General features: G+C 42.2%; 1 protein-coding gene and 1 pseudogene across 2 annotated transcripts in view; one reads left to right on the top strand and one right to left on the bottom strand.

Moving 5' to 3' along the window:
• Positions 1-994: 994 nt before the first annotated feature.
• On the bottom strand, positions 995-1,971 carry LOC139029007 (baculoviral IAP repeat-containing protein 5.1-like; annotated as a pseudogene).
• Positions 1,972-14,651: 12,680 nt separating this feature from the next.
• Positions 14,652-16,136, top strand: part of znf385a (zinc finger protein 385A) — a 107,252-nt gene continuing 105,767 nt past the window's right edge. Inside the window, exon 1 of one of the 2 annotated variants that reach the window (XM_070448070.1) lies at positions 14,652-15,259. In XM_070448070.1, the coding sequence (XP_070304171.1) occupies positions 15,247-15,259 (13 nt within the window). In that variant the 5' untranslated portion in view covers positions 14,652-15,246. The remainder of the gene's footprint in view (positions 15,260-16,136) is intronic. The other variant, XM_070448069.1, reaches the window with a different exon arrangement.

Raw genomic sequence — 16,136 nt, 5'->3', positions numbered from 1 at the left:
AAAACCTTAAGTAAAAATACTTTAAAGTAATAACTTAAGTACTTTACGTCACTGTCTATGTATGCTAAAGCTGCGGTGACAACTGCCGATTCTTCAAAAAATCCAACCGATACTCTAGTGTCCCCCTCCTAGCGTCCCCCTCCAACTTTTCCTCTGCAGGAGCACCCCAGCGTCCTGGTGCACCATCTCAGTCCTATAGCTCAGCACTCCCTTATGTGCCACCCCTCTCCCTGCTGAATGCGCCCTATAAGCGACAGATGTTACTAGGGCAACAGTTGGTATTGAGAGGGACGGGCTTAAGGGGCCATCTGTCCAGGGTCAAGGTTTGAAAAGATGAGGCAGAAAGAAATGGTGGAGGTGGCACGTTCAGGAAAACCCAAAGGCAAGTATTTGGGAGGATAAAAATCAGGAAACATTGTTATTCTGTGGGTTGTTCAAATGCGTGCCTTCTTTCAGTCATGATTGCCCCTGGGGAGTTAGGGTCCAGAAATTGTCTCAGAGGCTTCGTTAACACAAGCAGCCCAATTCTGATCTTTTTTCTACTGACTGGTCTGTGGACCAATCACACCAGATGTTTTCACAGATCTTTTTTCAGAGCTGATCTGATTGGTCAAAATACCAATTAGTGAACTAAAAGATCAGAATTGGGCTGCCTTTGTTAATGCAGCCAGAGTAGCGGTGCTGATCTAGGATCAGGTCCACCCTGTCCATACAATCTTATTAATTATGARGTAAAAAGCAAAACTGATCCTAAAATCAGCACACCTACTCTAAGAGGCTTTGAGAACTGGAGAACTTGGTACATATCTGTGACATAATATTGGAAAACAGGGCTACTCCAGTGTGAAGGCACCACCTTGTGGTAAGAGGCAATACTGCATAACATTTGAGAAAATACTCCAATACTTCATTAAAAGGTATAAAATAGAAAAACTTTATTAATTCACACCAAAATATTTACCGATAAGAAAAAACCCACACTCCTTAATGTSAACTACATTATAGGTGCCGAATCAAACAGCCTTCTCATGTCATCTCCTGTTTTCACCACCTCATCTCCATAAATGGCGATCTTCAGATGCAAAGTATTCCTCTGCAACAGTACAAATGGCATGCTATTGACACAGGTAAACCACAAGTAACACACAGCTTAGGCCTCCATAAGTTAACTGAAATTGACCCCAACCCTACAGCAAGTATCAAATAGCTTGTGAACTTAAAGAAAATATATAAAAGCACAACTTTCAGTCAAGGCATGAGTGTACACACAGCAGGAAAATACAGGGGCATTGTGCAATGCATGTGTATCAAGTATTTGCCTTGAATGAGAAGATGTAGGTGTATATGATGTGTATGACATGGGCATTGTGCAATGTGTGTGATGCTGCGATGTATATGATGTTTATTCTTTATAGAGCAGTACGGTGTGTCTAAGACAATTTTTCGCATTGGGGACAATACAGTTTCTTATATAGGAAACTTTATAAAAATATATAGGGTAGGTTTGGTGACTTACAATGTAGATGTGCAGTCTCTCGTGCTCCAGATGATAGAACTCAGCCAGTCAGCTCCCCAACGTCTTTCCTTATGGCCAGGAAGCCACAGTCAGGAGAGCGTTTGATATGCTCGGACCTATGGACAACCGAGAGCGGAGAGCGAAGACAGAGACATGTAGGTCATTAAAGACTCAATTATTATCACAGCGACAACTCTAATGCACATTTCAAAAGGTGTACGACTGAACAACAATGGTATTGAATCCAATGTGAATGGTGAGGAGGATTTGATGGCGACTCGTACAGTTAGGGCACAGAGCAGTAATATCTCCGGGCTCTGGTTCTAGTGGATGTGTAAGGATCACACTTACCATGGGTTGTCCTCAGGCTCCCAGCACTCCAGCTCTCTGAGACAGAAGAAGCAGCAGGCCACGTCAGGCTCGTTCTCACTTGGGCCGTGGACAAACCCTGCCATCTGCGAATAGACACACTGTCATGTCACAAAATAGATCTACCATAGGACTGTGGGCTGATGCCCATCAGCTGTGGTATCAATGACGGGTAGTAGGCAGAAACTAGAGCCCAGAGTTTTTCCTGGTCCGGGAAAACTGCTGGCCCTGGAGATAGCCTGTATGAACAATGACATAATCCACAGACCTTTGGTACATTAGGAGAGGAGTTGGAGCTTAAAAGCCCTAAAAAGGCAGAAAGCCTCTGAGTACAAAGAAGAACTTTGCTTTATATTTTTGGTGTATTTTCCATTAAATGTTTGCTCAGCCCACATGCTCCATATATCTAATGTATACAATAACTATGTATTCATTCTATCACCCTCCCATTGCATGGAATGTCCACTGCCCTCATGTCTGCAAAAATGTTTTATCTGGTTCTTCAGTGATAGACGGAACAGACAAAGTTAACTTTGATTCTATACAAGACCAACAAAATCCAACCTATTACATGGAATGTGCTCCATGATGAAAACTTGAACGCTTAAAAAGATTGTCAGCAGATGTGGTTTTCCTCCAAGTTGCACTTTTTTTAAAGGAGAAAGCTGTGTTGGAGAGGCCTATTCTGCCACCTACTGTAGCAACAGCAGAGGTGTTCTGCTAAAGAATACCCTTTTCTCTTAAATCCCAGCACACGGACCAAYAAGGCCGTTTTCTAATGTTGAATTGTACCTTACATGGTGAAAAATACACATTGATTTCATTGTATATCCCATCAGGGGCAAATCAGTTTTTTTTTTTAGATAGAATTCAAGCTATATTGATCAAATTATTATTTTAGCAGGCAATAAAAAAGGCAAATTCAACGAGCGTCAAAAAAGGCCGAAAAATGTAATCTCTACAAATAATTTACAGGACACCTGGAGATAACTACAACAATTGACTACATTAGCCCCCCCCCCCCAGGATATAACATTTACATCTATTTTGTTTTTAATAATGGCAATAGGAAAAAGAAAAATAATAACTCATGATCTACAGCTATCATTTAAGTGCACCACAAAAATATAAAATAATTAGAATGCTTAAAAGGCTAGGGGTCCCGCTAGCGGGACAACTTCCGGTGAAACTGGAGGGTGCGCAATTCAAATAAATAATCATAACAATTATGGATATTAAACATTTAGGTACATACAAGTGTCTTATATCGGTTAAAAGCTTAAATTCTTGTTGATCTAACTGCACTGTCTTATTTACAGTAGGCTTTACAGCGAAAGCATGCCATGTGATTGTTTGAGGACGGCGCCCCACATCAAAATCTTTTTCCACTGGCACAGGTTTCATAAACTCACAAATAGTGATTAAATATTCACTTACTTTTTGAAAATATTCCTCTGATTTGTCATCCAAAGGGTCCCAGCTACAATATGTAGTGTCGTTTTGTTAGATAAAATCCTTCTTTATATCCCAGAAAGTCAGTTTAGTTGGCGCCATCGATTTGAGTAATCCACTTAATCCACTCGTTCAACATGCAGAGAAAATAATCCAAAAAGCTACCGCTAAACTTTGTTAAAACAAGTCAAAATACGTTTCTATTTAATCCTCAGATATCCTGAAATGTAATTAAAATATAATATTTCATACGGAAAGTAGTATGTTCTATAGGAAAATGATATTAGCAGGTGCGCGTCCTCTTCGTCGCGTGCGCATACACTGATTTCCAAGTCTGAGTCCCTGTACTAAAACGGATTATTCTTCCTCGTTTTGGGAGAAACATGCCTGAAACTTTGCACAAAGACTACTGACACCCAGTGGAAGCCATAGGAATTGCATACTGGGAGCTAGATTAAATCTTTTCCCTATACGTTCCATTGAAAGAGCATGGGCTCTCCAAAACAAAACTCTGGTTGTTTTTTTTTACTTTGGATTTTTTCCTACCATATCTATTGTGTTATAGTCTCCTACATTATTTTAACATTTCTACAAACTTCAGAGTGTTTTCTTTCCAATGGTACCAATTATATGCATATCCTGGCTTCAGGGCCTGAGCAACAGGCAGTTTACTTCGGGCACGTCAGTCAGGCGGACATGGAGCAAAATAGACTCTAGCCCGAAGAAGTTTTAATCCATTTTGCCACAATTTTGGAAGTATGCTTGTCCATTTGGAAGACCCATTTGCGACCAAGCATTAACTTCCTGACTGATGTTTTGAGATGTTGCTTCAATATATCCACATAATTTTCCTACCTCATGATGCCATCTATTTTGTGAAGTGCACCAGTTCCTCCTGTAGCAAAGCACCCCACAACATGATGCTGCCACCCCCGTGCTTCACGGTTTGGATGGTGTTCTTCGGCTTGCAAGCCTCCCCCTTTTTCCTCCAAACATAACGATGGTCATTATGGCCAAACAGTTCTATTTTTGTTTCATCGGACCAGAGAACATTACTCTGCTGCAAACCGTAGTCTGGCTTTTTTTAATGGCAGTTTTGGAGAAGTGATTTCTTCCTTGCTGAGTGGCCTTTCAGGTTATGTCGATATAGGACTCGTTTTACTGTGGATATAGATACTTTTCTACCTGTTTCCTCCAGCATCTTCACAAGGTCCTTTGCTGTTGTTCTGGGATTGATTTGCACTTTTCTCACCAAAGTACGTTCATCTCTAGGAGACAGAGCGCGTCTCCTTCCTGAGCGGTATGACGACTGCGTGGTCCCATGGTGTTAATACTTGCGTACTATTGTTTGTACAGATGAACGTGGTACCTTCAGGCGTTGGAAATTGCTCCCAAGGATGAACCAAACTTGTGGAGGCCTACCATTTTTCCCCCTGATGTCTTGGCCGATTTCTTTTGATTTTCCCATGATGTCCAGCAAAGAGGCACTGAGTTTGAAGGTAGGCCTTGAAATACATACATAGGTACACCTCCAATTGACTCAAATGATGTAAATTAGCCTATCAGAAGCTTCTAAAGCCATGACACAATTTTCTGGAATTTTCCAAGCTGTTTAAAGGCACAGTCAACTTAGTGTATGTAAACTTCTGACCCACTGGTATTGTGATACAGTGAATTATAAGTGAAATAAGCTGTCTGTAAACAATTGTTGGAAAAATGTATTGTGTCATGCACAAAGTAGATGTCCTAACCGACTTGCAAAAACTATAGTTTGTTAACAAGAAATTTGTGGAGTTGTTGAAAAACGAGTTTAAATGACTCCAACCTAAGTGTATGTAAACTTCCGACTTCAACTGTACTTCCATGACAAAATTAAAACGCAATTTTGGACTGACCAAGGTAGATATTTTCAAATACATGCAACTTAAAAGTTTCATAACACAAAATGTCCATTTAAAATCTTCTGGACATCAGAGCAATCTTGAGGGAATCCTATTTAAGTCAGAAAATGATATATGATAGGTAAGATATACAAAACCTTGCAGAGAGCCTATCCTACTGACAACAAATATACAAATATAAACTGTTGAAACCAAGACTGATTGGCACAAGATGGAGAGAATGTTGGAATATAAATAACAAAATTACAGTTAACGAACGTTTAAGCGTAATCTAGTATAAACTAATGTACAGAAGACCACGACATTGCTGATAGTTTGAATGGCTTCTTTGCTGAGGCGTGGACAAGCACCACACCTCTTGCCATCTTCCCCCTGCCCATACTACAAGGCAGGTTGAGCTGTGCAGCATTGGCCAGATAAAGCAAGCTCTGACCAGACTCAGCCCACATAAAGCGTGTGGGCCTGATGGCATTCCAGCCTGGCTACTAAAATAGCATTCAGAAGATATAGCCCCTGTCATCAAACACATTGTTAACAATCTTCTGCTGCCTGGAAGATTGTCAATGTGTGTCCCATACCTAAAGTGTCAAACCCATGTACAACGAGTGACTGGAGGCCCATCTCTATAACTTCATGTCTTGGAAAAATCCAGGAGAGCTTCATCTTGAAAAAAAAACGAATTCCAACAGTTCTGTCTGAGTGCATGAATCAGTATGCCTACCTCCCAAAGTCCAGCACTACTACCGTCCTTGTGAAAGCCACACACTCCTGGCTGACAGCTACAGACTCCAGAAAACCAACAATGGTGAGGGTGTTGCTGATGTCCAAAGTGTTTGATCAAGTAGATAACTCAAAGCTCCAACAACATCTGTCTGACATTGAGCTGTGTCCAAGGTTACTAGCCTGGCTACACAGCTACACCACCGGAAGAAGGCAGAGGGTGATGGCAAATGGCACATTTAGCCCTTGGTCAGAGGTCACCTCTGGTATGCCACAAGAGGGCATGGTCTCACCATATCTGTTTCTCCTTCACATGTCGACCCGAAAAGTTGTCTTCAGGGACACTCTGGACACTGGGTATGAAGACGATGTAGGGCTGTCCCGAGCCAGCATCCTGGTGGACACTTCCATGGGCTTGGAGGCAAAGAAGCTGGAAGAGTGGGCCACATCAGCACTCAGTAAGGAAGGCTTCAAAACGCCTGCACATTTTGACTGTTCTTGCCAGAAATGGTCTACCCACTGAAGATCTGGTCAGAGTATACACTACATTGGTCAGGCCTTGTCTGGAATACGGTGGAGTGCTGTTAGTTGGATGCAGTAAAAAGCAGCAGGCCCAACTAGACAGGGTGCAGAGGAGGGCCTTGATCATCTCCAGAGGTGGAGCAGTCCAACCACAGCTCCCCTCACTGCAGAGCAGTCCAACCACAGCTCCCCTCACTGCAGAGCAGTCCAACCACAGCTCCCCTCACTGCAGAGCAAAGAGGTAACTGCACCACCAGGCTCCTGGGAAACAGCCACAAATTGTGCTATATAACTGCCCATACGAACCACCTGAGAAATTTTACATTTTGCATCACATTTTAACATTTCAATTTTCATCATGAAAAATGTACTGTAATGTTTCAAGAGTTCTGCATTCTATTTATGTCACGTATTATGTGTTATGTATTTTAAATCAGTGTTAATGCAATTCTTAGTAATGTAAAATCTGCATTTCTTCAGTTTTATCTGTGAGCAAGAGTAAATAAACTCAAACTCAGAATTTATCATACAACAAAGAAAATTCACAAATTCTACAGCTCAACTGCAGAGTCATGTCTTAAGTGTAAAACTAACAATGACTCAATAATCCATGCATTCGGGGAATGCTATAACGTCCCAAAGTTATGGGCAGAGTTAGAAAGTTGGCTGTCAGAAGTATGACAATGTACATTTACTTTGAATCCATCTGTCTGCATATTTCAAGACATGGTATATGAGGGTGCAGTGAGATACCCAATGGGTTGGACCATACTTTTCTTGCAGTTTGAGGCCATGTTGACGGAGAGTGATACGGGTGCTGGAGATGGGGTTGGGAACAGGTAGGTCTGGGCTGGGTGATGTCGTTGATGTTTGTGTGTGTGTGTTTGTATGCTGTTGTTGGTATGTGTATGTTTTGAATTGTAAAAAAAAAGAAAAAAAGAAAGATCAGGAACCAAAGTGAGTTTTCTTTGGCTGTTCGAGGGTTAACTGTAGGTAACGTAACAGGAAATGTGCACAAGATAAAATTAACCAATAAACTACTACTACGCGGTGTGGTCAGGGTTAAGTGTGCGTAGGTAATATTGCAACTGGTACAGTATGTGGTCTGGCTGTAAGAGGGTTATGACTAATGTCCAGACCACTACTGTATGTTGTCTGTCTGTTTGAGGGTTAAGTAACATGGTAACATAGCAGGGGCCACAGTATGTTGTGTGGCTGTATGAACCTACAATATATGGTGTGTTGGTACTTCCAGGGAGCCATCACCACACCGTTTATCACCAGAAGCAGAGGGAGGGGTAGGTCAGAGGAGGGTGGAAGAAACCTCACCAGACACCCGACAAAACGAAACAAAATCTAGCACCTGCTTAGCAGTAAATCATAACATACTGTCACAGTGGACACATATATCCATACACAGGCCAGCTGGGAAGGGTCTGGCTCAAATTCAATAGTAGTGTTTATGTAATAGTGTTAACGTGTAACGAATTCAATAAATGTCTCATATAAAATAGTATAATGTCCAACTCCTATGGAGGAGGAGTACACGCCCATGTCTATTATAGCAAATATAGGGTCATCATTGGGTGTGTCCTAATAATATCTAATTTCTGAAGTGTGCACTTGTTCACTACTTTCCACAAATGTAAAAGCATTGGATTGGTGGAGGGATGGGCTTGGCATGGGCTAAATTTCTTATACCGGTAATTTCCTTTTAAATCAGTAAAGGGAAGTGAACAAGTGCACACTTTAGAAGGAAGAAGAGATTAATGCGTTCCCTTTCAGTCAGTCAACTTCGGTACAACATACTATAATTATACTATGGGGAGTCGCACTCTTGCGACTTCAGTTTGAAGGATCTACAATTATGCCTGACAAGGAAAATGAAATCCGTTCCTCATCCTGCCTTCTTCATTCCCTCGGATTCATTCCGCTCTTCACCTCGCTAAAACAAACAACTCAACAACTAGACTCTTACATTGCACCAACTAAACCGTTCCATAGTGGACATGGTGTCCTGAATGTTGTACTTGTTCTCATATGTTTTCTAATCACAAACAATGAGTTACTCTTCAATTTGCTGGTGCAATGAATAAGATGGCTAAGAAAATGACCRGAGACGACGATGGCTAAGCTGGGTTCGGGGTCGAGATCATGCCCCCAGTCATGCAGTCATAGCATTTATCTGAAAGATGCTCACGATCTACATGTAGTTTGTCTCTGATTGGAGCACGCTCAGCCAAACCTCGCTGGAACCAGTCCGTGTGTGCATTGCCACGTACTGCATACAAAATCCCTGGAAGATGTGTAGGATTCTTGAGGAAGCTTGGAATTACTGATGGCGACTTTCCTTTCCCGGATGCCGGCACTTCAGTTGGGACCAAGGTGCAGGAAGTGGAGACGGATTGGGTGGTCGGAGCAAATGTCTTGTCTGCCTGGGGGTGGGGTATGTGGTGGCTGCCTTGGAGTGGGGTATGTGGTGGCTGCCTGGACGTGGGGTATGTGGTGGCTGCCTGGACGTGGGGTATGTGGTGGCTGCCTGGGCGTGGGGTATGTGGTAGCTCCTGTGCGTTCTGTCACCGGTTACGGAGGCTACTAGAAAAGAGAGGGCGGCCAGGTTCGGTGGGCACGCTCCGCCGACTGTGTCTACCATTGGTCAAGCACCGCTTGCCTCTCTTCCAAGACTTGTTGATGAAGTGATCTGGTCCTACGTGGACTTTGGAGGCCAGGCTAGCTAAACTAGCATTCCCCCGGCCTTATGACAACCCCATTCCTATTTTCAGTTCCTGGAGTTGGAGGGAGTGAAGGAAACTGGGTTTGTGTGCCCCTTGCGATGAAGAAGCAGCCCCCCGAGCACTTGGCTGGGGTGACCCTCGGAGTGCGGGGCCTTGGCACGGATCTGAGTGACAAGTGCACCCCTCAGCAAAAACATTACTGTGACAACAGTGTCCCAGCGTTTGGTAAACGGGGTACTACGTCAGCCATTGCCAGAGCCCCCTGTGCCCGTAAAGGGTCAGACTTCATTGCTGATTCCTGCCTGTAACTCACTAGTCCCTATAATATGTCTAGTGATACTGGTTATGGGCTCTATAGGCAATTAGTTGTGGTAGCAGAGTCAAGGGAATGAGCAGGGTTGGACATGACCACATCATTATTCAACATGCAGTCTCTTTGGTTCGTATGAGCCCCCAAATGAGCTGTCTGTCTTCAGCTCAATACTTTTAATTCCTGGGAATTAGATTCAATTATGCACCTGCCCCTGTCTGTTACAATGTATTGCGAGCTGTCTGTCCCATTCCCAGCTAGGGTACAAGGCGCTTTGTCTTCAGTACCTATGACTGGTTGGTAGAATAATATTTCCCCCCTGGGTCTATTTTTAATGTGTGCGGTCCAGTGACTAAACTGCGCGAAGCTCGAAGTGGCATGGCCACGGCCAATCGGGATACGTCACTGATCGCCGGAGCCTGTGTACCCAGAGTGGGTCGGGCTTTAGGCAAACCTTGGCACATAAACACAATTTTTTGTGTTCACTGTGTTCACGGGTGTTAAAAGTGTTGTCACCCGCGTGGTGGTGCGGTTCCTGAAAGGTGTACGTGGTCTCAGACCTGTCTCTTAACCTATTGCGTCCACATGGGACCTGGCGCTGGTTTTGGAGGCATTGTGTGTGGCCCCTTTTGAGCCTCTGGAAAGGTAGATCTGAAGATCCTATCCAACAAATCCTCCCTGCTCATGGCTTTGGCCTTGGCTAAAGGTGTTGGGGACCTCCACGCATTATACGTACACCCTTCTTGTCCAAATACGGCCTTCGCCCCGAAAGTCATTGCTGTATCTTACAAGTTCTTAACTTGGAGCTATTTCCCTTTCTCCTCCTTCACTTCTGAAGCGCAACAGAGGTTATATGCCCTATGTCTGGTGTGAGCTTTACACACGTACATTGAACGGACCTGGACATTCGGTTATGTGACCATTTTTTGGGCTGTTTTGCTAATCCACTTCACGACAGGGCGCTCTCTAAGCAGTGTCTCTCCCACTGGATTGTGGAGGCTATCTCCCTGGCATATAGCGAGAAGGGGCAAGGGTTACCTAGCAGTGTATGTTCCCACTCCACCAGGGGTGTGGCAGCGGCATCGGCCGTTGTAGGAATAGGCGTTCCACTAGCGGGACTACAGTCGACAATATCCGGTGAAATTGGAGGGCTCGTAAAAAATAAATAATCGTAATATTAAACATTCTTGAACATACAAGTATCTTATATCATTTAAAAGCTTAAATTCTTGTGAATCTAACTTCGTTGTTCGATTTATAATAGGCTTTACAGCGAAAGCATACCATGCAATTGTCTGAGGACGGCGCCCCACATATTATTTTTCAACCAGCACAGGCTTCACAAAATCACAAATAGCGATTAAATAAATCACTTACTTTTGAAGATCTTCCTCTGTTTGCAATCCCAAGGGTCCCAGCTACAACATGAATGGCCGTTTAGTTAGATAAAATCCTTCTTTATATCCCAAAAAGTCTGTTTAGTTGGCGCCATCGATTTCAGTAATCCACTTGTTCAACATGCAGACAAAGGAGTCTAAAAAGCTACCGCTAAACGTTTCTATCTAATCCTCAGGTAACCTAAAATGTAAATAAACTATAATATTTCATACGGAAAGTAGTATGTTCAATAGGAAAGTAAAATTAGTAAGCGTGCACCCTCTTCCTCATGCGCCGAAAGACTGATATTGTTCTGGTGCTCTCTTCCCTAAAACTCAAAAGTCTTGCTAATTTTTCAAGAAACAAGCCTGAAACCTTGAATAAAGACTGTTGACATCTAGTGGAAGCCATAGGAATTGCAATCTGGGAGCCGGAATTACATAGGACCCATAGCTTTCCATTGTAAGAGCCTGGGACCTCAAAAATTTAAAATTCTGGGTTGGTTTTTCTTTGGATTTTCGCCTGTCATATCAATTTTATTATAGTCTCAGACATTATTTTAACAGTTGGAGAAACTTCAAAGTGTTTTCTATCAAATGCTACCAATTATATGCATATGCTGGCTTCTGGGCCTGAGTAAAAGGCAGTTTACTTTGGGCACGTCAGTCAGGCGGAAATTCAGGAAACTAGACCCTATCCCAGAGAGGTTTTAAAGTGTTGACTATAAGAGATATTTGTGCTGCAGCAAGTTGGGCATCTCCACACACTTTTGTGAGGTTTTATTGCTGCTCCTAGCACAGCACACAGTGTGCTTACGGCTGGGACAGGGGAAAGTCCCTAGGCAGCGCGCCCTGTCCTCATTACCTAGACTGCTGCATCTGGCAGGGTCAGGTCTGGGTGGTCGGCCATGGGCTGTTCCGTTGGGGTCGGCTTGGGGCATGATTATATTTCTCCATAGTATGTTGTTCTCTATGAGTACATCACGGCAATTCAATCCCAGGTGTGTTCAATCTTATTGTAATGTGTACGCCGAGTGTCCAAAACATTAAGGACAACTGCTCTTTCCATGACATAGACTGATCAGGTGAATCCAGGTGAAAGCTATGATCCCTTATTGACGTAATTTATTAAATCCATTTCAGTCAGTGTAGATTAAGTGGAGGAGACAGGTTGGAGGAGACAGGGGGGGGAACTCAATATTAGGAAGGTGTTCTTAATGTTTACTGCCATATAGACACACACCAGGGTAAATTCTGAATTCAGTTTTCCGAATTGCACTTTAATTCCAATTAAATTCTTGAATTTGAATTGGCCACACCCCACAGCAAGCATAATTTGAATTTAATTTGAATGAAAGGAAGTCAAATTTCATGAAATTCAATTCAATTAAATACAAATGCCTTATTTATTCTATACATCACCATAGACTTTTTTTGACATCATGTACCCTTACCAATACCATTTCCCAAGGTTGAAACATTTAATTTTAAAAATATTTTACATAATTGCAGTGGTCTGAAAATATTTTAAGATCATGTTTTTTATTTGTATAATCATTCATAATAATTAAATAATGTATAACCATTTGAAAATTAAATCATTCCTCATTTAAATATCAGAAAAAAATTATTTCCTAGTACGCATTAGATCAAAACATCAAACACTGCAGAATGGAATCTAACATCATGACAAATCTAACTTCAGTGAAACTACATCATGGACATTCATGGAATCTAACATCATGTACAATCTTAACATCATGACAATCTAACATCATGATCTAACATCATCAATCTAACATCATGACACAATCTAACATCATGACAATCTAAACATCATGACCAATCTTAACATCATGACAATCTCAACATTACATCATGAATCAATCATCAATCTAACATCATGACAATCTAACATCATGACAATCTAACATCATGTCAATCTAACATCATGACAATCTAACATTCAGACAAATAACATCATGACAATCAACATATGCAATCAACATCATGACAATCCTAAAACATCATGCAATCTAACATCATGCAAATCTAACATCTGACAATCTAACATCATGACAATCTAACATCATTACAATCTAACATCATGACAATCTAACATCATGACAATCTAACATCATGACAATCTAACATCATGACAATCTAACATCATGACAATCTAACATCATGACACAAAAATAATAATAATAATGCTCTTTGACATCTTTGAGTTCTAATCAAACTAATATTTGAAATGGTATGTATATTCTTTGCATTAATAAGTGGTATATCCTTTAGATAAAATATTTGTCAAATGAATGAGACTTTCATGTTTTACGTCTCAGTTGAATTCAAATTAAATTCAAATTCTGCTTCATGTGAGGTGTGGCCATTTCAAATTCAATTCCAATTCATGGTTAGAATTGTCTTTTTAACAGAATTGATCCCAACCCTGAAACACACATAACCAGATGGCGTTGAATGGTTGGTGACGAATAGATTCAAATCCTATTCATGACTTTCACATGATCACAATAGCGAAACCTGACTTTTCAGACATTCACACTATTTCAGTGTTAAAATAAACTTAAGTCATAATCAACATTCAAAACAAGAGCTCAAGAGAAATGTCATAAAATATCGGTTGCCTCAGCCTCCTAGTCAGTACACATAAAATGTAACAATATAGGGTTAGGATTATATGTCCGAGAAATGGCACTCAGCTTTAACTGTTTGTGGTGTGAACTTTACAAGCCTGTTTATTACTGAGAGGTAGGGACTGTCGTCGCCCTGTACCCCTACAGTAACCCTATCCCCTTACCCTTGGCTCTTGAAATGTGCTTACTGCTTCAAATTGTTTCCCCCTCTGCCCTTCTGCTGAAGGGAGACAGCCCGAGTCCTTGGGTAGAGGACTGGTGTGAATATGCACCACTTAAATCAGGATAATGTGCGATGCAGCTGATGGGGATGTATATGCCTCTGTGAATCACTGAGTAAGCAGTCACAGGAGGGTTATGGATGGCTATTTTGGAGGAGTGTATGATTGGACGTGAATGGTGACACATTTGTTCACGGCTGTGTGAATATATAGTTGGTTTGCTGATACTGTATGTACCACAAAGTTCTTATTGTTGTTTTTGTTCGGGTGCTTTATCAACCTTCAATAACATTAGTTTGGCATGGGATTGATGTCAATTTCAGGCATTGAGCTTTCTGGTTTAGATAGACGTTCCATATTAGCTGTCTGTCTGCCGGTTGGGTCAGTGCCAACTTGTATGTGACAGGACTTTTCCTACTGTACAGTACAAGACACTGGTCCCTTTCATTACAGATCCTCAGAGCTTTATTCTCAGCTTTGTTCCCTGGCCATGGCCCTAGGCCGATTCCAGATCTGTTTGTACTGTCTTGTCAACTTTAATGACTGTGACAAACATAGTAGTTGACAAGACAGCACAAACAGATCTGGGATCAGGCTATCCTAGTCCTTTCCTAATGGCTGCCCCTTCTGGGTGAGTTGTCGGCCACTCCGTCGACCCCCAGATTATTCATAGACTCCATTAACATACTGTACGACAGATCTTCTGCTTTCGATAGACTGACGTGTAGACATTTATCTCTGTGCCCGTACGGTTCCTCTCTTTTCTTTATTGACACTTGACTCTCCTCCCTCCCTCCCAGCCTTCCACCCCCTCTCACCCGCCCTCTCTATCTCTTCTCMCCCTCTATCTCTTCTCTCTCTCCCTCTCTATCTCTTCTCTCTCTCCCTCTATCTCTTCTCTCTCTCTCTCCCTCTCTATCTCTTCTCTCTCTCCCTGTCTTGACACAGTTGTTCTCACATATTAAGGCTCTGGTGGGATTAGCTGCTGGAATCTCCTGCATTTGTTTTGTCTTCTCACCGGGGCGAAAGGGAGAAGGAGGGAGGGAGAAAGAGCGAAACGGTGGGAGGGAGGGAAAGAAGGTGGGTGTGAAAGACAAGATGTGTTTGTGGTCTCTTTTCCACATGTCCCAAATTGCTAACGTCCGTAGCGTGAGGTATGCGCTTGCATACGTTCCTGCTTGAACTCTCGGAATTGACCAGACTCTTTGAAATGTCTGGATCTTTTTTCTCCTTGCATCCTCTTTTTGTCATGCCGGCCTTCCAGTGACCAGCGATGTATTATGTCTTAAACCCCTGAAAGGTTTCAAGCCAGGAGGGATTTCACACAGGAAATAGTTCCGGTGGAGGTGCTGTGCGGTTGGACTGGGACTGAACTGAGGGTTGGTGTCGCTAACCAAGAACAGAGGGGAGGACTCAGAGAAAGAGAAAAAGAGTGAGGAAGAGAGAAAGAGAGAGAGAGAGCTGGCAATGTGGCCTTCAGGTAAGGCTTTTTTTGCTTTATCTGTTTGGCTCTAGCTGTGGTGCGACAATAGCCTACTGAATTGTTATGGTGGTCTTGAGTAGTTGTTGTCGGGGGAAACACTGCACAGAAGAGATATCTTTTGAGCAAAATGGTCCGCGTCTTTGTAGTCTGGATACAATAAATTGTAAATATAACCCCTTATTTAGAACCTAAATACAGTACAGTGTAATAGTAGGATTATGTGAAGCTGTCTGACTTTGTGATGAACTTTAATGTCAGTTCTAAGTGACAACGGTGTCATATTAGATGGCTGTTTCGTGTTGACTTCCAATTTCATTCGAAGAAGTTCCTTGATCTTTCCGAACACATATTGAACCAGTGGGTAATCTTCTGAGATGTTTTCATGGACCAAATATTATACGTACATGGTGTTTCCTTTCAGAGTCTGGATCTGTCAACCTAATATACACATATACCGTTAATGGATAGCTGACAACAGTAGCTCCACCTGTTAACCACTCCACCTCTGCCTTGGAACGTAACACCAGAGATTTAGACTGGGCTGATTTTAGTGTGCGTGTATTCGTGTGTGTTCTGTTGACTTATTCCACATTTTGTTTTGTTACAGCCTGATTTCAAAATTGGATCAAATACCCCCCCCCCCCCCCCCCATCTACACACAATACCCCATAATGACACAGTGTAGACGTGTTTAGAAATGGTTGTATAATTTTTCTTTCTTTTTAGATGTAATTTTAATGCAGCCAAATGTTAAGTCTGCATGGGTGTGTAGACTTTCACTAGTGACTGGATGTAAAAACATGTGGCCTGTGATGTCAACCATGTGACAGAGTCGGTGACAACATGTCACTGCAGAGCCCTGTCTCACCAATGA

The sequence above is a fragment of the Salvelinus sp. IW2-2015 genome, linkage group LG17 (assembly GCF_002910315.2).
Source record: "Salvelinus sp. IW2-2015 linkage group LG17, ASM291031v2, whole genome shotgun sequence".
Taxonomy (NCBI): Eukaryota; Metazoa; Chordata; class Actinopteri; order Salmoniformes; family Salmonidae; genus Salvelinus; species Salvelinus sp. IW2-2015.
Note: the sequence above shows the minus strand (reverse complement) of the source record. Positions and strands in the feature narration are given on the sequence as shown.